General features: G+C 32.7%; 4 protein-coding genes across 6 annotated transcripts; 3 read left to right on the top strand and 1 right to left on the bottom strand.

Moving 5' to 3' along the window:
- The first annotated feature begins 1,965 nt into the window (after positions 1-1,965).
- Positions 1,966-4,815, top strand: LOC140863096 (E3 ubiquitin-protein ligase RMA3). The gene is made up of 2 exons (XM_073266257.1): positions 1,966-2,090; positions 3,766-4,815. Exon 2 carries the CDS (start codon positions 3,770-3,772, stop codon positions 4,538-4,540), a length of 771 nt encoding a protein of 256 aa, XP_073122358.1. The 5' UTR covers positions 1,966-2,090; positions 3,766-3,769; the 3' UTR covers positions 4,541-4,815.
- Positions 4,816-5,149: 334 nt separating this feature from the next.
- Positions 5,150-7,788, top strand: LOC140866304 (pentatricopeptide repeat-containing protein At4g21705, mitochondrial-like). The gene is made up of 2 exons (XM_073271277.1): positions 5,150-5,544; positions 5,971-7,788. Exons 1-2 carry the CDS (start codon positions 5,230-5,232, stop codon positions 7,219-7,221), a joined length of 1,566 nt encoding a protein of 521 aa, XP_073127378.1. The 5' UTR covers positions 5,150-5,229; the 3' UTR covers positions 7,222-7,788.
- A 3,037-nt stretch (positions 7,789-10,825) lies between these two features.
- Positions 10,826-17,438, bottom strand: LOC140863094 (putative nuclear RNA export factor SDE5). 3 transcript variants are annotated; one of them, XM_073266253.1, is made up of 12 exons: positions 17,286-17,438; positions 15,749-16,317; positions 14,502-14,527; positions 13,985-14,062; positions 13,518-13,588; positions 13,130-13,365; positions 12,282-12,367; positions 12,060-12,116; positions 11,553-11,620; positions 11,358-11,458; positions 11,209-11,279; positions 10,826-11,062 (listed from the first exon to the last, which is right to left on the bottom strand). In XM_073266253.1, exons 2-12 carry the CDS (start codon positions 16,314-16,316, stop codon positions 10,946-10,948), a joined length of 1,479 nt encoding a protein of 492 aa, XP_073122354.1. In that variant the 5' UTR covers position 16,317; positions 17,286-17,438; the 3' UTR covers positions 10,826-10,945. The 3 variants fall into 3 exon arrangements, with proteins under 3 accessions (XP_073122354.1, XP_073122356.1, XP_073122355.1); XM_073266255.1 differs by having other exon boundaries at positions 11,367-11,458; XM_073266254.1 differs by having other exon boundaries at positions 13,130-13,362.
- A 3,395-nt stretch (positions 17,439-20,833) lies between these two features.
- Positions 20,834-22,402, top strand: LOC140863095 (uncharacterized). The gene is made up of 3 exons (XM_073266256.1): positions 20,834-21,001; positions 21,138-21,225; positions 22,154-22,402. Exons 2-3 carry the CDS (start codon positions 21,144-21,146, stop codon positions 22,240-22,242), a joined length of 171 nt encoding a protein of 56 aa, XP_073122357.1. The 5' UTR covers positions 20,834-21,001; positions 21,138-21,143; the 3' UTR covers positions 22,243-22,402.
- Positions 22,403-23,379: the final 977 nt, after the last annotated feature.

The following is a 23,379-nucleotide window of genomic DNA, read 5'->3' as shown; positions in this document are numbered from 1 at the left end:
AAGCATAATGTCAAATATATTATATCCCAAAATAAATTTATTCTTATCTTATTCATCAAAGACTTTTTAATCAATATAAAATTATATTAATATTTTAGATATATATATACATATACATAGTACTAAGTTTTTATTAAAAATAATTTCAAAGAGGCAGTTACAATTAAATTTATATTTAATAGTGATATTATGTATATAATACTAATTTTTTTTTAAATTTCAGGGGGGGCGATCGCACCCTTGCGGCACCATGTAGGTCCGCCACTGACTAATAGAATCATACAACCAAAAAAAAAAAAAACAATATAAGTTGTTCTTTTTTAAAAAATATCAGTGTCATTGTTTTTTTAGGTATCATGTAGATGTCGTGATTAAAATTTAAAACATATAATTGAGTCATTTTAAAGCATACCACTTTATCATTTAATCGATTAATCGGTGATATATAGAATATCAAAAATTAATTTAAAATACAGCATATAAATAAATTTGTTCAAGGCAAGCATGACAACATGGTGCGAAAACACCACCCTCATTGTTCAGCCTCACAAGTATATTCCAACCTGAGTAGATTCCAATTGTACCCATGAGGCGTGAACATAAATTAAAAAGTAAATTTTCCAAAAATAAATAGGTATGTCATGAGGGGGATTTAATTCATCGACCAATCAGATAGTGTCTATGACTCATTTGACAACAAAATCTCAAATGTTGAACGAGATCTTGAGTTTGAAGATCCAATACAAAAAATTATCTTCTCCAATAAAAAAATAAATAAAGAGAGTGTTGGAATTTTTGGGGTTATAACTGTAATTTTAAATGTTTAAATGTCTTCTATTAAACAAGTTATAAATGGATGTGGTCTAATTTATAATTAAATAATTTATTTAACGACTTAATTGTCATGATATTATTGTGTGGATACAATATATGATATTTCTGATTTGTTGAAGGGCCAAATTAGAAATAGTGAAAACTTATTTAATTATAAAAAAAGTTATGGTCCCAATTTTGCAGAACAACGCATCGGTTTTGTTTCCCATCGACAGAACTTTTTGGTTTCAAACGATAACTGCAAGATTGAAGATCATCACCCATAATCGTTCATAAATCATGGATTCTGGTACGTTACCGTAGTTCTGATTATGATTCTTGAGAGTTGGATAAAATTAATGGATTTTTTCTGTTTGATACATTGAATCCAATTGTTTTCTTCAGAGAGTAGACATATTTCGATAAATTAAACTAAATTACATATATATAATATATTAAAATTTGATATGGTCTCACGAATCAATTTTATGATATGAATATTTTATTATGGTTCATCCATGAAAAATTACCTTTTATGCCTAATCGAATTTTTTATTATAAATATATGTATGATTAACACGTTTTACAAATAAATATCCGTGATACCGTCTCACAAAATATTTACTAGTGAAAAAGACATACACTCAATGCATTTGTTTGAACACCAAAAACTTACATAAGACCGTTTCATAAGTATATTTTATGAGAGAAATATCCAAACTCGATCAATTAGTTTTTATGTTTAAAATATCTTTTTTAACCAAAAAATGAATATAATCGACTAATATCACAAAAATATATATAGGAAACCGTGCCTACTCTCGTTTGAATTGGTTTTTGGTGGGTTTGGTTTGATTTATGTTCACTCAGACTCCAAGTGGTGGTGTCCCACTAGTTAAGATAAGAGTGAAATTAAAAAGTAATAATTTTGTATTAAAAAAAGTAATAATTTTGATATAAAAATAATATATTTTTATGAATAACTTAAATAATATATTTGTTTAACAAAATCGATTCGTCTCATATTATTTTTTCTCAAATTTTAATTTCATGACATGACACGGAAGGTGGCGCGTGTGATACACTCATGAGCAAATTAATATCCTACGACGCGGTCCACCTAAACCTCCTCGCCGCTTTATATGCTACGAATCTCTTTCTCCATCCTCATTATCCTCAACTGCTCATAATCCATCCGCCATTGTTTGTTCCATTTCCTCTTTTCTCTGTACATTGCTGCAGGTGTACGCTATCCATCCATATTCTCCTTCATCCCGGTACGATTTCCTTTTTTTTTTTTTAAATTGTATGGAATTCTGAATATCTTTATTTATTCATTTGTATTTACGATCGTTTGGGGTTTTGTTGCCTTGTTATGGACCGCTAGCATTTCATGTTTGTTTTTTTTTTCTTCTTTTTTTGAACGAGGTGTTTTTTTTAATGGCTTTCTCCCCAGATTTTAGCTTATTATATTAGCATTAGGAAATTTTCGTCATTTTTCGGGCTGGTGTTTGTGGCGATGTGTATATTTTCCTTGCTTCTTTCCCAAATCCCAATCAAAGTAAGGTTTATATCTTGAGAAATTTATTTATTATTTAACTGCCTTTTTAATCATGCGGCGTAGAGATGAATACATATGACCGTCTTTTGAGTTTTGGTTTGGAGTCTATTTCATACAAAAGTATTTCACATGAAACTCAAAGAAATTTTTTGTTCCCTTTATTTTCATGAATCAACGTGTTCTCATGTCAACGGAAGATGAGAAAAATAGATTCTTTTGCAATTTTTTAAATTGATTTGTGAAATTTTTTCTGCAATTTGGCTCTCCAAAAGTTATTGTAGACCTCTCAAGGATAAAGATCCTGGATCTTTGTGAAGGTTTGTTTATCAAATCCAACCTCCGACGTTTTTGCCAGCTGATCCAATGACATTTTCCTGTACAATCTCTTCTACTTTTGGATGCTGGTGCAACTGTCCCTAATAAATGGAATTTGGAAATTGGAAGAGCCCTTTTTTTTTGGTAGAACCTAGTTATAGAAATAATCGAGCACGGCATCGTTGGAATCCAATGGATGGATAAAATATTGTTTTTTTTGCTTCTTTTGGAGTATTATAGTTGCGTTGAAAGGTTGGTAATAATAATATTTTAAAAGTGTGAACTGTGATGTTTTAATTGTTTAGGTAAGATAGGATAAGATCAAGTAACATGACCGTCCTCAAGGAGGATAAACCACAAAGGCATCTCTTTCATTTCTCGATTTTCTGCATCATTGAATTTTTTAGTAGTTTGTTTTCTTGAAATAGGACGGTTGAGTTTAGGTTTTATCAGTTGCTATAAAATAATCAGTTTGTTTGTATTTTATTCAATTAAAAATGATTTTGCAACAGTGGAATCCAGAGCAACTCAAGCACATGATGGTTTTCATGAAGGTTTTTATCTTTTGTAAGGATATCATTTCAGATACAATGAATATTGATTATGGAACTTTGAAGGCTTTGAATATATCACCTACAATGTTTGTGGACCGTCATTCCTTCTAAACTGATAGTAAACTTGAGTTTCTACTAAACAATCACCCACAGATTGACATATTTAATTCTTCTACTCGACTCTGTATCTTGGGCCTCAGCTAATTGTGACTGCTTCAGATCTTCGAGTTATCTTACTTTATTGTTTCTATGTTTTGTTATCATCCATGCATGTTGCATGATTGCATCTTCCACTTTTTCTCGAGGTATTTTTCGTAAAGACGTGTGTTCCACTATAATCTGTGTGCAGGAAACCTAATCTTGCATCAACATCCATACCGTCTTTGTTTTTTTATTTATTTGGAAGGACAGTCTTTACTTGAGTGCTATATGTATAATGCAAAATAATCTACTAGTGATTGTAACCTGTATTTCCCCCACTCTGTTCCAAAGATTTACATATCCCGGTCTCTCTTTATGCAGTTTTATGGCTTTTCAGCAAAACTTTGATTCCCCTGCCAACAATTTCGGTGCCGAGGGGAATGGTTTGCTCAAACAAAAACTGAATTCTGTATCAGCGTCAGCAACAGCTTCAGAAAATGTAAATGGATGCTTTGATTGCAACATTTGTTTGGATTCATCTAACGACCCTGTAGTCACACTTTGCGGACATCTATACTGTTGGCCATGCATTTACAAATGGCTTCAGGTTCAAAACACCTCACCCGATTCAGATGGGCAACCTAAATGCCCAGTTTGTAAATCTTACATCTCTACCTCGTCAATGGTTCCCTTGTATGGTCGTGGTACATCCTCGGCATCCAAATTTGAAGCCAAGAAACCTTCACAACTGGACTTGGCCATACCCCAGAGACCACCAGCAATCGGGACGAATGCCATGCTCGCCACTGCAACATCAGTGACTTCGGATCCAAGTCAGCCGAACCATCAGAACCCATTTCGGCCACAGAACCGAAGATTCCATCAACATCAATATTTTACCCAACCGTTTAGTAATTACACGGCAACAACAAATATCATCAGTCCAACCATTAACATGGTTAGTGAAATGGTGTTTGCCAGAATGTTTGGGAGCCTAGACTCGAGTTTGTTTGCACATCCATATTCCAATTCTCACCACTTTCCAGGAACCGGTAGCCCCAGGATGAGGAGGCAAGAAATGCAGTTGGACAAGTCACTTAACAGAGTATCCATCTTCCTTTTCTGCTGCATTGTTCTGTGCCTTATCCTTTTTTAGTTTCCATTTTCATGTTGTATAGTTTGTATAGATGGACTGCTTATATATGCTGTACGCATTATGTAGTTCTTGTCAGAGAGCTATTACAGTAACTTGAACTCAACCTGGATCACATTATATTCTTCAGTTGTACAAATATGATACTGTATAACCGGAACACCTCTACATTTGTGGGATGTTCACATATGGACAATGTCTGTCCACTTCCCTTTTGTATGTGATCTGGTCGTGAGATTGTATATGAACATTAATTTCAATTATTTGTATTACTTCAATATATTTTTCCATAATATAAACCATTCTCACAAATATGAAAACCATTTTCACAAATAAGAATATGAGTTTTATACAAATAAAGAAAGAAAAGTAAATCATCTCTATTCAATATATATATATATATATATATGAAAGTTTTTTTATGAGACAGTCATATAAATTTATGTTCGTGATACGTTTGGTTGACCTATAATTACAAAAAATAAAAAATATATATATATATATATATATGTATATTTGACATAATTTTTATTCCCCCATATATGTCTCATTGGAGCTGGACAATGCTCGATCAATTCAATTAACTTGTAAATTGTAATGGGTTTGTGAGCGGTGAGCACTTCTTCATTTTTTTTTTTTTTTTTTTAAAACTATAAGACGATCGCTATCCATTTACTATCACCTTTTCAAGAATGTTCACGGCCGTAAAGGAATCGATTTTACTGTCCGCGCGCTCCAGATTTCTTGTTGGTTTGGGCAAAACCTCGTCTTTCAAGACACCCTCCTGCTCCATTGCTACAACTTCTGTGGATCATGAAAATGCTCCAAAATACTCGGCATCAAGATGCAGAAATTTGTTTTCAAGAATTAGCCATGTCGGAGAGGGTCGCGACATTGTTCAGGCTCTCGATCAATGGGTTGCTGAGGGAAGGAAGGTCCATAACCGTGAGGTATTGCGCCTTATTAGAGATCTTCGAAGTCGCAAGCGTTTCTCTCAGGCACTTCAGGTGTGGTTTTTGGTCTTTGTCATTTTTCTTTCGTTTTTGGATCCCTTCTTTTTCATCTTTTTGTTGAAAAGTATCGGTTTTTCTTCTGAAAAATAATTGTCTGCACTATTATTAATAAGAGGTGATTTGCTAAGAATCAGTCTTCTGGAATTCTGCTTGTCTTGATTATGGAATTTACTTCGTGTAAAGAGTTCACGATGTATCTGATAGTGACATTTTGCTAACAATAACTAGAAACAAAAGGTAATAAAAAAAGAAAATAAGTTGTAGAAATAACCAATCTACAGAGCATGTGACTTGCGTAAAGCTGAATATTAATGTCGGTTTGGAGTTCGAACTCAATTCTCAAACACGGCTTGCTTGTTTGTAAATATGCGTGGCCTTAAAAAATTCTCTGACAATGGATGCTATTGCTTGTCGTAGCAGATTTCTGAGTGGATTAGTTCTAATAAGGCATTTACATTTTCACCTGGTGATCGTGCTGTGCATTTGGATTTGATTGGTGTAGTCGGTGGATCTCAAGCTGCAGAAAGATATTTCGATAACCTGAGTGAACAAGAGAAAGATGAAAAAGGATATGGTGCTCTCTTGAGTTCTTATGCCAGAGAAGGACTCTTGGTGAAAACACTTCTCCACATGGAGAAAATGAAACATAGAGGATATGCTTCATCATCTCTTGCTTACAACAATCTCATGGCACTCTACAAAAAGGCCGGCGAGCTTGAAAAAGTCCCCGAGGTTCTCTCAGAAATGAAAACGAATGGTGTTGCTCCTAACAATTTTAGTTACAGAATATGCATAAACTCATTTGGAGAGAGATCTGATCTTATTGGCATGGGGAAGCTACTAGAGGAGATTGAATCTCAGCCTGACATATCCATTGATTGGGCTACTTATTCAATAGTGGCCTATCAGTTCATTAAAGCTAATGACAAGGAGAAGGCGCTAACTTACATGAAGAAGTTAGAAGAAAAGATTCATGGAGATGCGACGGGCTACAATCATTTGATTTCCTTTTATGCACATCTCGGAGATAAGGGTGAAATGATGAGATTGTGGGTTTCGCAAAAAATTGCTTGTAAAAAGCAAATTAACAGAGACTACATTACCATGATAAGTTCTCTACTGAAACTTGGTGATGTCGAAACAGCGGAGGCATTGGTAAAACATTGGGATTCTTCTTGCCGCTACTATGACTTCAGAGTACCTAATGTACTTCTTATTTGGTATTGTCAGAAAGGTCTTGTGGAGAAGGCTGAGGCGATGCTTCGTGATTTTGTGCAAAAGGGAAAGAAACCAACCCCTAACAGTTGGTCCATTGTTTCCGCAGGATATTTAAATATTAAGAATATGGCGAAGGCTTTTGAATGTATGAAGGAAGCTTTGTCGGCAATGGAAAGAAACATGAAATGGATACCAAAGCCGGCTGAAATCACAACTATATTAGAATGGCTCGGTGATAATGGTGAATTTGAACAGGTAGAAGGTTTTTTTCAGTCACTGAGGACTGTGATTCCAGTAAGTAAACATATGTATGGTGCCTTAATTAAGGCAAACACCAGGGACGGCGGAGATTCAGGATGGATTTTGGATAGAATGAAGACGGACAATACAGAGGTAGCTGAAGAAACACAGAAAATGCTCAGCTCAACTGTAATGGTGACAAAGGCTGATTGAATTCCTTCTCTGATTAATCTCATCACTTGGTTATGTACACCTGTTTTTTTAAAAAAAAATCTTCAGCGGCTTAGAATTTGCTTTGGAGGAGATGCCCAAGCTATTGTAGATTATGGAAGTAAAATAATCCTCCAAAGTGGAGATGAAGCCACTCCATCCAAACGCTACCACTGAAACCAAATCCAAGCAAAAATCAGAGGCATGATCGAACTCCAAACCAGATGAAGCATCCCGGAAAAGTAAAAGCTGACAGAAAAAGAAAGATGATCAAATGAGTGTAATATCAGACCCTGAGTTCCTAGTGAAAATGTGGAGAGGCATAGTGCCATCACATTACAATTTGGAGTGGTAAAAAAAAAGTGAAGGGCGGGAGGATAAAGAAAAAGTTGTGAGAAGTTGGGAGAAAGCCCATTTGGGAAGGGAGGCAGCTTTCCATATGTTAGCTGTAGAGAAATTGTAGGCAAATGTTACACTTGGAAAGATGACAGAAATGAATCAACTTCAACTTAACTCTTCTGTCTGTAAATTTTTTGTAGCTTCCTTCACTTCTAAAAAACTAGTAAAAGTCACGGGCGGGCGATGCACGTGGAAACATATTTTGTTGTCGATAAACGTTGTTAAATAAATTAATTGAGATGCGAAGATATTAACACGCAGTTAATAAATGATTTTCATGATAATAATATATATTTTTTGAAAAAAAGCTAATACATGTCTTAGTGATAAAATCAATATAATTTTCGACATTGTAACTAATAAAAATATTTGCAACATTTTCGAACAATGTAACACCTGCAGTTTCAATGTTTGTATTATTTACGGCTATGATTATTTTACATCCACATTAACAGTTTAGAATAAGACATTATCAATAATTCATGTAAGCTCATAAATATAAGTGTTACGTTTATTGTAGTTTTACATTAACACAATTTTGATATTGAAACTTATGTAATTATTACAGCTCGATCGAGTTTTCTATTTTTCTATTAATCTTGAGAAATTATGATATGCTTCGTACCATGAATTCGTCTTATTTTCTATCTCATGTATGTATGATTTATTCTTTATTTGTTAATAAGTGAGATATGTTAATCAAATTATATTAAATATGATTTTGTAATTTTCTATGTTATATGTTGATCACTATTGATTTATGGGAAAACAAAATTGGTATACATAATGCATTCTAAACCTTAATTTAAATTATTGCGTCAAATATTTTTTTTATTTTATATTTGGGATTTTTATCTTTTTAACAATTTTTCATATCATGTGTTTTTTATTCTTCATTAAAGAATCATTATTATCATCATCTTTAATAACAATTCTTGTGATACTACCTTCATCAATCATTTGTATTTTTCTATCGTTATCATTTAATCAGACGGTCTTTTTTTATGCTAAAAATATTTACTTGCAAAAATTAACAATAATTCATCATTCTCATCTGCATTCTGGTATGTTATCGTCTTCCATTACTTGTATGTCAGTATCATTAACGATCAATGTATTTATTGGACGTCCTCTTTTTTTTTATCGTTTTTTCGAAATCTACTGATCTCTTTTTGCTTACAATGCTTTCATTGTTGAAATTTTTGATTGAATTTTGAATGTCTTTAATTACAAATGTTAACATTTCATATTTTATCTCAACCGTTTTGTTGCATTTTTTTTTTACTTATTCATCTGATTGAAAATTTGCATCAATGTAATTTTTACAGGATCTTTAATTTAATGTGAGACGTGTCATCCATAATTTTTCTAGACTTATTTTTTTGATTTATTAACTAACCCGTAGTAGATTGATTAACATAGATATATTTACAGACTTTAATAATATTTAAATTATATCAATCTTATAGTTTTGTTAAAAACAATTGAAGATATTAATCCCCAACTTTTGTAAAAATATTCCTTCGTTAATTGTAACATCATCTTATAAAATTATTGCTATAGTTTTTAGATTTTTTGAGGAGGAAAAATAGTTAATTTTTTAAATTCCAACTTTTAATATTCATATCCACATGAATTGATTTATTTCAATACCGATGTGTAATTTAATTTAATTTATATATATATATATATATAACGTTTAAAAATATGATATTTTGTTATATTTTTGAACTCATGATATAATTATTTAGTTGAATAGGTCCTTACGTAAATTAAAATACATAAGATTTTTTGTTGAAAAAATATGTCATTCCATCTACAAAAAAATAAAAACTAAATTATTTTGGTATTTCAACCGTTTTGTAACATATTTTTCTTTATTTATTCATCTGATTGAAAACTTGCATCAATGTAATTTTTACAGGATTTTTAATTTAATGTAAGACGTGTCATCCATAATTTTTCTAGACTTTTTTTTTATTTATTAACTAACCCGTAGTAGATTGATTAACATAGATATATTTACAGATTTCAATAATATTTAAATAATATCAATCTTATAGTTCTGCTAAAAACAATTGAAGATATTCATCTCCAACTCTTGTAAAAATATTATTTTGTTAATTGTAACATTTAATTTATATATTTATATATTAATAATAACGTTTAAAAATCTGATATTTTGTTATATTTATGAACTCATGATATAATTATTTAGTTCAATATGTCCTTACGCAAATTAAAATGCATAAGATTTTTTTGTTGAAAAAATATGTCATTCCATCTATAAATAAAAACTAAAATATTTTGGTGTTTCAATATTTTAGAAAACTGGATAAGTATTTAATTTAATTAAATTTTTTTTAGAAAAAATATGTTCTCTTTATCTACAAGAAAATAAAAACTAAAGTATTTTGATATTTCAATCGTTTTGGAAACTGAAACCTTATCTAATATGCAGACATTGTCAATTTTGACCTTATCATAATAATTGATTTTACAAAATTATCTTCATAGAATTTATCAAGTGTGTACTAACCAAGGACAAAGTTGAAAATACAAAATGAAAAACTTTGACTTTGGTTCACACTTTTATAATTGGTATAGATAAGTAATATAATACATTACTTTTATGTCCTAGCCAAGATTTAACTTTTAGATTTATATCTTTATATGTATTTATTTTTACAAAAATTTGTGTAGAGTAAAAAAACAAAGTTGTAGATTCACAATACCCTTTTATTCACATAGGTAATAGATTAAAAGTTCCAACCATTTGTAAATCTTAATCTATATTAGTTTAGTTTCAAATATTAATTTCCGCAAACTTTTATGTCACTCCAGATTTTTGTTCTCTGGCTTGAAACTTGATTTTTAGGCAAACGTTATGTCATATGATAAGATCTTTCACCTTAATGCACGCACCTACCATCCTGTTGTTGATGTGCAGAATCTCTTTTATTGTTTTGAAAAAAAAACGAATATAAATTTCCTATTATTTCTATGGTGATGCAAACAATTTATAGCTTCACAGTAAAAATCAAGAAGTCGGGAAGCACGATATTATTATTAATCATCATCAACATGTTGCATCTTCTTTCAATATATGACAGACAGAATATCACTGCCAGTCTGCCATATAAACCAACTGTGAATGCAAATGGACCCGGAGACTTGATCAAGAGCTCTTCAAACTTCATTTTGAGTAAAAAAAAAAAAATAGAAGAATTTATGGAAAAGAGCTCTCTCCCAATGTCGAATAGAAAAACACCCACAGTTTAAAATCTCCCAAATAATAATTTGAACTAGGAAAAAAAAATGAAATAGCTTATTTATTAGCAAAACTTAATTTCTTTGGATCAATCTGGTCTATTCGGATTGAAATTATCCAGCCATTTCCTTCTTCAGTCCATGGTATCCCCTCCCTCTCCAGAAGCTTGGTAATCTGTAGCAGAGTGGTGGAAGATGATTTATTTTTGCATCAGAAGGAGATGTTATAAATACTCTTTATGTATCAGCACCAGAAAAATATATACAGAATTCAACAATCAATCAGTATTCAATCATTAAACATAACATAAAAGATCATACCAGGCGTTTCCTCCGTCCTTCTTTGGCGTCTTCCCCATTGGTTCCAACAACAACTTTCAGGCAAGAAAAAGCTGGCAAAAAAATAAAATTAAGAACAAAAATTATTATGTAAAACAATAGTCAAATAACCTTCAATATTGAAGACTCACATGGCATACCACTCCAAGAAGTCAAGTTAAGTCTAAGATGCCTCACAGCATCCTTAGGGTCAAGATAATGCATGTTAAGCAAAAATTCTTCTTGTTCATCACTGCCGGCGAAAGGGGATGTTAAATTACGACCTTTATCAATTAGTTAAAAATACAAAAAACGCAAAGAAGAAATCTTTAGGGCGTTCCTCTAACCTGTTCCCAGTAAGTTTTTGAGCAGATTTTTCATCTGATTCTTGAGCTTTCTTCATAAAAAAGTGACCCTGAAATCATCTCCACAAAAAAATGAATGACAAGAAGCATTTAAAAAAGGCAGAGTAAGTAATACAACTGAATGTGGATTGAGGGATGGTATAAAAAATGTCAGAACTTGATTCCTGCCTTCTGATAACAATGTAACATTAAATTTTAGCAGCAAGTTTCTTCCCTTTCTTACAGCATATACAGCTTGTCTCATCATGAAAGAGTAAAAGCTCAAATCTGAAACCTTAGCCCTCAAAGAGGCAGAGAATAATCAAAGAGCAGCTAACACAGAGGTGTCAACAAGTTATTCCAAAAGGGGTGATGTGGCAAGAGATTCATGGATTATATTTTACAGTAATTGAGGGAAAACAGGGCTTGGCAGTTCAAGTAGCAAAATATGATATGCACCCCCAGACAATGGTAACAAGGGACAATCGTTTTAGGATGCAAACAGCATACCATTTCCAGAAACTTTTGTGCTTTCTCATCATCCCCGTTTGTTTTAGCGTCAACAGCCTGTAGAAAAATGCTAACTTTAATCCAAAGAATCATAAAGGCTAAATCTAAAAATACAATTTGACAGCCCTGTGATGCAGAAAAATAAGGGTAAGACATGCTAGCCACTTTCTCAAGAAGGGGTTTCACGATGAGCGAAAGGAAGTTGGAAGAGAGAGAACTTACAGCTTTATAGTAATCTTTCATTGTTGTCCAATACTCCTTCACAGCTATGCGCAATTCTTCATATTCATTATCATTTTCTTCATAACCTAATTAACCAACATATGTATGCCAAAGACAGAAAAGAGAAATCAAAATCTTGTTTGCTGAGTGTGTGTGACATCGCCAGAAGTTATATAACAGTAAATAGATAGGGCGAGCTTCAATACTACGGTCCCTCATGGATGAGATGGCCAAAAAAAGGAACAAAATATGTCGGTCTTGTCTAGCACGTAGCATCTGAAACATATTATTCTTACATGACCATTCATTTTAAAATATGTGGAAAAGTATTCAGTTTGTTTTAAGATTACCTGGCCAATAAAATATAAATAAATGTTTGTCATAATCACATGGTATAGGTAATCTTCGGTGGATGTAAAGGTAATTCGAGATGCATGGAAAAAACTTGTCTTCAGTGAAAGAGGATACAGATCATGAAAATTACATCAAAGACATCAAGTGTGAAGTTTCCTTCTTGAAGCTTTCAAAAATAATTGTTTCAGTAAGCTTGTGTATTGATGGTATTATAAACTCATAAGGCCAAAAGTTCACCTAAACTTGTGTTTTCCTTAATTTGAAAAGACAAGGAGTAAATTGAGAATACTCCACAATAAATCAAGCAACTCATCGAGAATGAAATGGACACAGACAAATCAATTATCACAAATATTTAGCGGAGAATATAAGAAAGGTGACGTTTCAATGGCCACAACTAAACCAAATCTTCTAAATGCAAAACCTAAAATCCACATTAACTTTTTCTAAAGAAATTTATTTTAATTCTCAGTCACGCCACAAAAAGTACTTGCCTCTGTTATTGACAGGTTGTCTTGTGATGAAAGTAAAATCTTCAAAAAGTTTTTCCTCCAATGGTTTGGTCACGACCTTACCATATGGTGATCGCCGAGTTTGCCGTCTAACTGGTTGAGCAGAATCTGGTTTTTCTTCAATCTCGCCAGGCACCCTGAACAGTGACTCTAAAACTTCTCGTTGGATGTCATTATTTTTCTTCCCTCCATGAGGTAGTGTCAATTCATCTGAACTGCTGAAAGTTAACAAGAACGGCGTAGAAAGAATTAGTTTCATTCACAACCTTGTGCAGAGCTAAAAGGTTATCTAGTTCTTAGATGCCGTGGAAAAATAGGATTTCTCCAATAGCACCTTCAAGAGTACATCCAAACAACCCAAACACCATACCTTACAGAATAACTTTCAACTGATTTCCCATTAGATTGCATGGATGCCAGGTCTACGTTAATCTCCATATTCTGAAAGGTGCAGTTATATGATGAAAAGAAATAATTGAGTTATAATCAGTTGATTTCAAGAACATTGCATGTAATAAATCGAACGTAGTAACTTCCAAAACACATGGATGACATCTTAACTGAATACATCAACTGAACTGGTTAATGTATCACGTGTTTAATGGAGGTAAAAGTGATTAAAATATGATCAGAGAAACACAATATTTTGGCAACAAAATAAAACACTACCAAAAAACTCGAATAAAGTGCAGCCTTTGAAAAAAATTTATTATTACGAGATCTAGTACTCCTGCAAAAAGACGCAATCTGCTCAAGAGACAGAGCAATTAAAAGTAGATGCCAACATTTGACAATGACATTCTCCAACAAAGGTTTTCGCAGAAAGGTATTCCTCACATTTCCAGAAGCCACGTCAACAACATCGTCACTCTTCTCTAGGGTCGATGCAGAAAGATCAAGAAGTTTATCAACGCTCTGCATATGGAAGAACTGAATTAGAATCCATCGCATAATAAGATAGAATATAAAAATACGCATTTAAAATGCACTTGATAATGACAGTGTATGGAGCATCTTCCCATAATATAATTCTAGCACCAGTAAAATGATGAGGCTGAATATTATGGTACATCTCTATAATTAAATAAGTTATGTTCTCGAATAGCTGGAATAGGTCGGTATGATGTGCCATCTTAAACCAAGTAACAGTATGTGTCATTGTCCACCCAATAGATAGAAATATCACAGGAACAATAAAGCCGTATATTCGATAAAATAAAAATGGAGCGGAGCCTTAATTTGGATAGATGCATAAACAGTGACCTTCATATTCTCAAATTTCAATCCAAAAAACCTGAATTTCACTCAGATCATAAAAAGGTTTGCATGTGTTGTTAAACAAAAAGGCACTCACTGTTTGCATGTCGTATCCACATTGACCTGCAAAGTCAAGCCATGGAACAATGAGATGCTACTTTCATCCGAGTTAAAGCAGGTGAACTTAGAGAAAATAATAATAATACTCCATTTTCTTCACAAAGAGTGTTTGGGTAAACTATAGAAAGACTCAATTAAAGCACTATTGTACCCCAGATATTTGGTGATAATAGTTTCAATAAATCATCAGCTATGCTTCAGTGCCATCAAAATGAAAGAAACATTCAGAGCTCTGATTTTCAAGAAATCATCAACTATGCTCCAGAACCATTAAAATGAGAGAGACATTCAGAGTTCTGAACCAGGTTGTGCAGACGAGTATTCTTAAATTCGAATTCTAAAAATTTAATGCGTGTAGATGACTGAACAATGTTACAGACGACAAGGTGACCAAAAGAGGAAATCAAAACATCATTTTACAAAAGTAAGTAAAGTAATAACAGCCATAAAAGACTTGCTCATCCACAATTGAAGTTGGGTTAATTAGAATTTACTAAGTAACTCCTCAATAATTAAAGGCTGCCTGGACTCAGTTTTATTAACTTCACAATAAGCGAAGTGACAAGAATCATAATAAAACAGAAAGAAACTTTAAGAGAAAGCTGAAGGTGGGTAACATCTAGATGGTGCCGAGAAGACCCAAAGCCTGAAAGTTGATGAGATCACTTCAACTTTAAAAAGGAGACTGCATTAAGAGTAACAACACAATCTCCAAAGCATTGCTGAGTTGATGTAACAAAATATTATGCCTTCCAATCATACTTCGAAAAATCTTATAAAATAATAACATAATAAAAATGCAACAAATATGGCCAATATACTGGTGATAAAACCCTGGGCAACCTTATTCTATGCACGTAAAGTTGATGAAAAGCCACAAGAAAGATCAGGTCGAGCCTCCACTGCAAAACTAATTTCATTAAAATTGGATGTGTATATTTGCTAGAGACAAAGTCCAATGGGGATTCTGGGAGTTCCCAGTCACTTACTCATTGATTTCAACGCATAACTGTTGCAAAACAACACAAACAAATTGTCGGAGCCAACGTCATTATGTTCACAAGGTTCAAGCACTACAGTCAGACCAGAACAGGAAGTTCCATAATAAAAGACAAGTTACAATCATTTCCAGGTTTTATTTGTTGTACCAACAATAGGCAGAAACATGAGTACTTCAAAATACAGCCAAGCTAACAATAAGAGTATAAAAGAAAGAATGCTTACCAACAACATCATGGATTAAACTCATGTCCAGCTGGAATCCTTTTCCAAGCATTTTAAAGAGAAATTTTTCCATGTCATGGTTCATGGATTCACCTCTTGACGTTGTCTCTAACACCTCATTCTCTTTCCAGATCTCAGACACCGGAAAATCATCTGAATTCAATTTTGGTGGTTTATGATTCTCATGTGATTCATTAGGTTGAGGTTTAGGTGTAATATATTGCCTTCCAATTACACAAGACACAGTTCCCATCGATGCTGAACTCTTTTTTGGCTTTGACCTAGTAACAACAGCATTCTCTTGGGGGTAATATGATGAACATCCAGAAGATGTACTCGCTGCGCTCTCCGTTGATTCCAGGGTCTTCGAAGTAGAAGAGCCAACGGTGCTGTCCTGCTGGCTACAGAGAATATTGGTAGTAACTTCTACGTCCCTACCAGCTTGACAATACGCAGAAGCAATGTCCTCTAGAGAAACCACAGAACCAAAAGCTTCAAGCAAATAATTCAGATTCTTCTGGTCATCATCAGTGTACAGAGAGCTGGAAGAAGGCACTTCTAGTTTCATCCTTCATGAATAGTAACACATTTCATTTTAACATAAAATTCACAATAAAAAATTCAACAGATATGAGAGCCACAATCTCAAATATTTTATCTATACACTGATCCAAAAATCATGAAACTGGTAAAATGAAATTGCCAAACAATTATGAGACAACACAAGAAATTGTCGGTCATGACACGTAGAAAGTGGAGGCAACAATATACACAGACCACATGCATCCTAGGACGCAGAATTTTAACTGGTAATAGAATCAGGAGCCACCAGTTATGTTTTTTTCTTTTGTTTTGTTTAAAGCATTCTAATAAACTCAGCAACGAAATAACACTGTACTTTGATATCAATAACTAAACATGATCATAAAGGTATGAGATCAACTGGCTATATCATTTCATAAATAACAAGATGCATCCGGTTTATAGAGTTCTAGGTGAGAAAGGCACGATACAAGACTTAATGTGGCTTGCAATAACTGCATTTGAACGTGATTTTCGATTCTCAATGTTGGTTTGTACCAACTCAAATCTAAATCTAAATCTAATCTAAATTTTGTAAACCATCATACTTCTATATAACCACATTGTTCTAAAATGATCATTGAAGCACAAATTTCGGATGTAATTATTACTGTGTGTGGTGGGTGTCTGAAGCCATTAACAAAAGATCCGATCTTTCCAGATATTTCAGACCATTTTCATAGCAAATAATTTCATACACTGGTCTCCACATTCCATATTTAAACGAAAATTTTAATCATCTTTAATTAAAATTTCGAGAAACGGAATTGCTTTTCTTTCCTTTAACGCACACCAAAATTAGAAAATGCAATGCCATTGATGGCGATTGGCGCATTCTGACAGAAGTTTTATCAAGAAAAGACGAAAAAAAGCATCAATGCTACGCAGAAACAAAATTCGATACAATCAATGTCATATAAAAGATCAATCAAATTGCCAAAAATCAAATTCTTACTTCAAGAATCAGCGAAAGAATCAGTTCTTCTCCTTCAGTGCCTTTTGCCACTCACTGTATGCTGCTTCTTGTGGAAGGAAGCCAAGAAGACCGGGTCAGAAATGGGTCAACCGAGTACGGGTTTTACACACTCCCTGCGTGTACGGTGGACCCCGGCATGTGAGCCCTTTACTTATTTTTATACTCATTTGTATTTATTTATTTATTATTATATTATATATAGCAATTGCCAACCCCAAATTTAAGGTACGCATTATTTTGATATAACCGAAAAAACCGATTGAAATTAAAGTTTTGGTTTTTTTGGATCGATTTTTTGGTTTTTCGGTTCAGTTTTGAATATAAATTTTGAGTTTTTTGGTTTTTCGGTTCGATTTCAGTTTTTATACATAAGAAACCCAAAATAACCGAACCCGTCATAATTTATGTTATATTACATTTTAGTCCCTGGGTTAGTTGGTTTTTCCATTTTTAATACACTTTATTTTTAGTCCTAAATCTCCTCTCCTAGTTGGAAAATTAATTTTCAAATTAGAGTTCTCACGCATCGTTGCTTGCCTGGCCCTCACTCACTCTCACCAAATCCGCCGTCCACCGACCACGACCACCGTCCGCCGTAGCTTCTTCAAACTTCACTTAATGACTGCTTAATATTATTCTATTATGGTTTATGTTTGCAGATAATTATTTTTCATTTTCATTATTGTCTAGATTAGCAATCGCTATATTAGATCTAGATGAGATTAATTTGCAGATAATTGTTGTAAATTTCTCCCATCCGATTTGTTAGACACTACACGAGATTATAACAAATAATGTATAGTAAGATACCGTTTGGTATCGTGGATGAGATGTACGATAGATGAATAAAAACATGATGAGATATGGATGAGTAAGACATATATATGAATAATATGTTGTTTTGTATGTTTTTTATTTTGTAGGATTATTGTGTTTGTTCTCTTAATTACCATTGTCAATTTCACACAATTTCACTTATATACACTCATCCTCCACTAATACCGTGAGTTAAGAGGTATTTGTAGTCAAGCCTACATTTAATGTTATACCGGACCATGAGATATCATTGGGTTAACAAAAAAATGAAAGAAACATGAGATGAGTAAAAATTTGTGTCTCATCTCACTTTTATCTAATGTATCAAACGATACAGAGGATGATGATAAATTGAAAAATGACCATAACAAAAGCATGTATTATTGTAATATATTAGAGCGAAATATTGGATGGAATAAAGACCAAGAAACTTTATGTATATATCCTTGACGCTAGACTACTAGCTTTTTGAAATGAAACGGATTTTATTGAATTTGTGAAAGAGTAGTGACATTTACATTCTCACGATGAAATTTGTTTAAAAAAGTATTAATTATAAAACTAAAATTTCACCGCAAGGAAAAAAAAACGGTTAATTATAATTCAGTCCCCAAACCTAAACAAAAATTAATGATCAGTCCCCGTCAGAAAAAAACTTTGTTTAAACGCTCTGGGCCCACATGTTTTGTTTCGGATAAAATTCGGTACAAAACATGAAAAATATGGTACAAATACATGATTTTTGAGTATCAAATGTGTTAGATCTAGTATAAATATATGATTTTCTAGAACTAAAAAATATTGATATTAATAACACATTTATCTTATTTGGAGGAAAATCGGTACAAAACATTAAAAATATGGTACTCATATGTGATTTTTGAGTACCCAATGTGTTAGATCTGGTACAAATATATGATTTTTGAGTACTCAAACACATGTTGCAAGTTCACATTAATAAAAATGTTTAGATTTTATACTCAAAATTGTATTTTTGTACTCAGATCTTGAACAATTAGTGCTCAAATATCTTGTATTTGTACCATATTTTCAATGTTTTGTACTTAATTTTATCCGAGTAAAATAATGTGGGTCCAGGGAGTGCAAACAAATTTTTTCTGACAAGAGACTGATTCTTAATTTGCTTTTGGATTTAGGGACTGAATACCAATTCACCCAAAAAAAAACCCAAGAAAGGAAAGAAATTATCTGCTCTTGTAGATTCCTTGACATTAAATCTCACATGCAATTGTCCCTTGAGAAAATACAGAGTGCTGGAAGAAACAAAGAGAAGGGAAACTATAAAAATTAAAATGACCAAATTTGATTATTTGTTTAATTCTCTATTTTCTCCAATGCCTTTGAAGTAAAACAAGTTTTTTTTGTTTACTCTATTAAACAGATCAAAACGAACCGTATAAATCGGTTCATTATAGTACAAAATCGAACCGAACCGAAGTAAAATGGTTTGACTTCGGATTACAATTTTCATAAACTGAAAACCGAAAAACCGAACCGAAATTAAACAAATTAAAACTGAATCGAACGATGAACACTCCTACTGCCAAGTATTGAATTTTGGATTTTCAGATACTAAAATATGTGATTTATGTTTTTCACATTAATCTATTATATATTTAACACTTACATCGATTACATAGTACCTCTAATTTTGTACTTGATGAGAGAAAAAAAATGTTAAATATATTAAACACGTGAGATGAATACAAATATATGCACCGAAAACACAAAAAATTGAGGTCTTTCGTGCGATAATCTCACGAATTTTTATATGTGATATGGGTCAACCTTGCTCATATTTACAATAAAAAATATTATATTTCATGAATAATCCAAATAGAAAACATGTCTCCGTTGGGTGTAATAATTGTCTCTACTTGTGGTAGAGCGATCGAATCATGACGCTTGAGTTGCTATGCGGTTTAAAAGATTTGAGTTGCACCATTACCACCAGCTATAGCTTTTGGTAAAGCGGCAAACGCTCGGTCTTACAATTGGTATGGAAGTCAAGGTCGTGAGTTCGATTCTCATTGATTGCAGTCCTCCAATTATTTGAAGGACGACAAGTGCTTGGTCGTACAGTCTCACGAAATTGACCCGTGAAACATCTCAGATAAGTTTTTTGTAAAAATTTAAATTGTTGCAAATTATGTAATGAGAAATGACAGTACATTGGGCTTTTGCAACCGATAAAATACATACTACCTTTGTCTCAACTATATAAGTTTCCTTTATTTTTTCCATTGGCACAAATATATAGTACAATTTCTACTTTTAGTTGCATTTTTTTTTATGTACTACCTCTATTAACTAAATCTCAAAAAAAAAAAATGATACTATTAAATGTAAATTTGTGTGAAAAACCTGTTCGCCTGTATATTTGAGAGTACTAGAGGATAAAATTTCATTTCAACACAAATATATATATATATAAATTTATTTGTGACAATCTCACATGAGTAAATTTTTGTGAGGCGGATTTATAACCTGATTCATAAAAAATATTATATTTTATGCTAAAAGTATTTTTTTTCACTCTAAATAAGTAAATATACATGAAATTATCTTGTTTGACGAAAATATATCTAGGAGATCTTCGTAAACGACCAATCCTCTAACATTTACTATCATACTGGAAATTGAAATCTCGAAATTGAAGTTTTCTCAATCTGCATTTAAAAAAAAAAAAGAAAAAAAAAAGCGGCCTAGTGAAGTCGGAAATCGCATTGCGACTTTTGTGACTCTGTTCCAAGGAATGGAATGGCTCTCCCCGAAAACCCCATTTCAGATTTTTGCCTTCACCACGTCCACCACCATCGCCGGTTCCCATCGTCTCCGTAGTGCCTGCTAACAGCAACGTAAGATAATATTCAATTTTCAATGATTTTTGTACAATTGATTTTCAATGATTTTTGTACAATTGAAAGTGGTATTGGTATGTTCCTCGGTCATCCCACGGTTATGTTCAGCTTCACCATATTATAAATTTTGCAGAATAATATGGGATTCGGAGACCGAGGAGTCATTGGTGACAAATGGTCATCCAAGATCCTTTGGCTTTGTGCAATTGGAAGTGCTATTGGTATGTTCCTCGGTCATGTATATTTTCTAGATTTTAGTTTGTTCAGAAAATGTTCCACGAATCATGATAGTTGGCATGATGTCTTAGAATCCATATTTGAATCGTATTGCTGCTTCAATCCGTATGTTTTACCAAAGTCCGAATTGTATTTCATGTTAATATTTTTAGGGAATGTAAGATTTGCGCTTAATGCGTATTTGTCAATCAAGATTAGCTCTTTGACAAAGATTATACCTTTTGAGCTGATTATGTTACTTACCGTGCAGTGAGTAATAGTGAAGTGAGTATACTCCATGAATCTTGAAAAGAAACTGCTTTGAGCAATCTTGTTTATGACAATCGTATGCTTTTTGCAGTTATGGCTGTTACTGTCTGATGATTGGCTTTTGATATGTGTCCTCTAAAAGAAATGTTATATGTCTCTAACTGCTGATTTGTTCCAACCGGTTTTTCGGGTAATATATTGTTGGCATTGTCCTGACATGTTGAGTGATTTTAGAAATTTTCAACTTCAACAAGATCACCTGCGATATGGTCACTTGACCGGGTGACATTTCTGGGGGAAAAATAAATTTTTTATTTAATACCATATTGGTACCCGTATTTGTTGGAGTGCAAAATCAGCAAGGATTTGGCGGTTTAGACAAACAAAGAAGTCGTGACTAGTGGGTGTGTCGAATTCCAGACTAGTTAGTCATGCCGTCAGAGAACTTATTTTTCCCTTTCTCACATTCTCGTTACGGTAAAACAGATTCGATGAAGTAAACTTATGAGTATATTTTGATTCGTGGAACTGAACATGTTATAAGCTTCACTTTGTTGTACATTGTACTCTTATTGGGGAGGTGGAATAACTATCTTTTACATTATCCACATCTATTTCCATCTCCCTGACTTCCTCGTATCTTTTGGTCATCTACTTGTTCAGGCCTTTATATGGTAGCTGCTGAAAGACAACTACAAAATAGGGAGAAAATGATGTCCCAATCCTTGAGGGATGCAGATGCTGGGAAATAAGCTTATTACTTCCATTCAGTTCCCCTGATAAGACTCAGTCACTTCTGATTTGATATCTGAGCTTTACTTGATTCTGTGTACTCGAATTGCTTTATCCAACTCCGTCGACTTAATAAAAAGTTTGGAAGGGCTAGAGTTTCTCTGGCATCAGTATTTGTTATCCTACTGCTTGATAATTTTCTTCCTGCTTCCCCAGTTCCCCACCAAGAGATCAACTTCGCGGTTGCTACAAATATTTTTCTGTTCGGGTCAGATCATCTTGAATTCATGCTTCTTTTTTATTTCTTTTTCATTTTTAACTACTTTGTTTGCTTCAAATTGTTCGACGCTGGGATTCATAGTTTGCAAACAAGTTTTAATATTTATTTTGTCCTACACATACTATGGATATGTGGTGATGAAACCCAATATGTGTAATGAGATAATTTTTTTTTTTTTTTTGAAATAAATAGTCTACTTTAACTCGTGTATGCATATAAGTTTTCAACAATGACCAACCAAAAACTACAATCATCCTTTAGCGCATTTCCTTGTTCGTTTCACTTTGTATATATCTCCGAATGCCTAATTATTATGAAAGTGTAGATATTATTGTGGATTTATCAACAACGAGTGTGTTTGGAGAAGCTGAAACAAGAAAAATGATCGTGTGTGTTTTTTTTAAGTGCTTTTATAATTGCTTTATATGTATTTGGATAGGGGTTGTAGTGCTTTTAAAAGCACTTAATTAAGTTAAAATAACTGTTTTTTTCTAAAAGCACGAATTTATAGATTTTCAAATGTATTTCAAATGACCCAAATTTTTTATATAAAAAAAGCGATTTTCAAATATTTATCTAAAAACAAGATTATTGCAATTATTTAAAAAAAATATTCTTAATTACCAACTTTAAAAAGGATTTGACGTTTTTCGAAAAATATACATTTGGTTAGTCCAAAAGTGATTATTATGATACACTCTAATTTAATTAATATCTAATCATTTTGTACATACGTGCGTGTAATGCAATAAATGAATATTTTATGTTTGTGATTTTTATAAAATTATTAAAACATAAAAACCGTTTGTAGAAAATAGGTCAAAGAATGTATGAGAAGTTATAAATTTTTAAGAATAATTATATGTTAATAATTTTT

Source organism: Henckelia pumila, chromosome 4, assembly GCF_033568475.1.
Source record: "Henckelia pumila isolate YLH828 chromosome 4, ASM3356847v2, whole genome shotgun sequence".
NCBI lineage: Eukaryota > Viridiplantae > Streptophyta > Magnoliopsida > Lamiales > Gesneriaceae > Henckelia > Henckelia pumila.
This window is presented reverse-complemented; position numbering and strand designations above follow the sequence as displayed.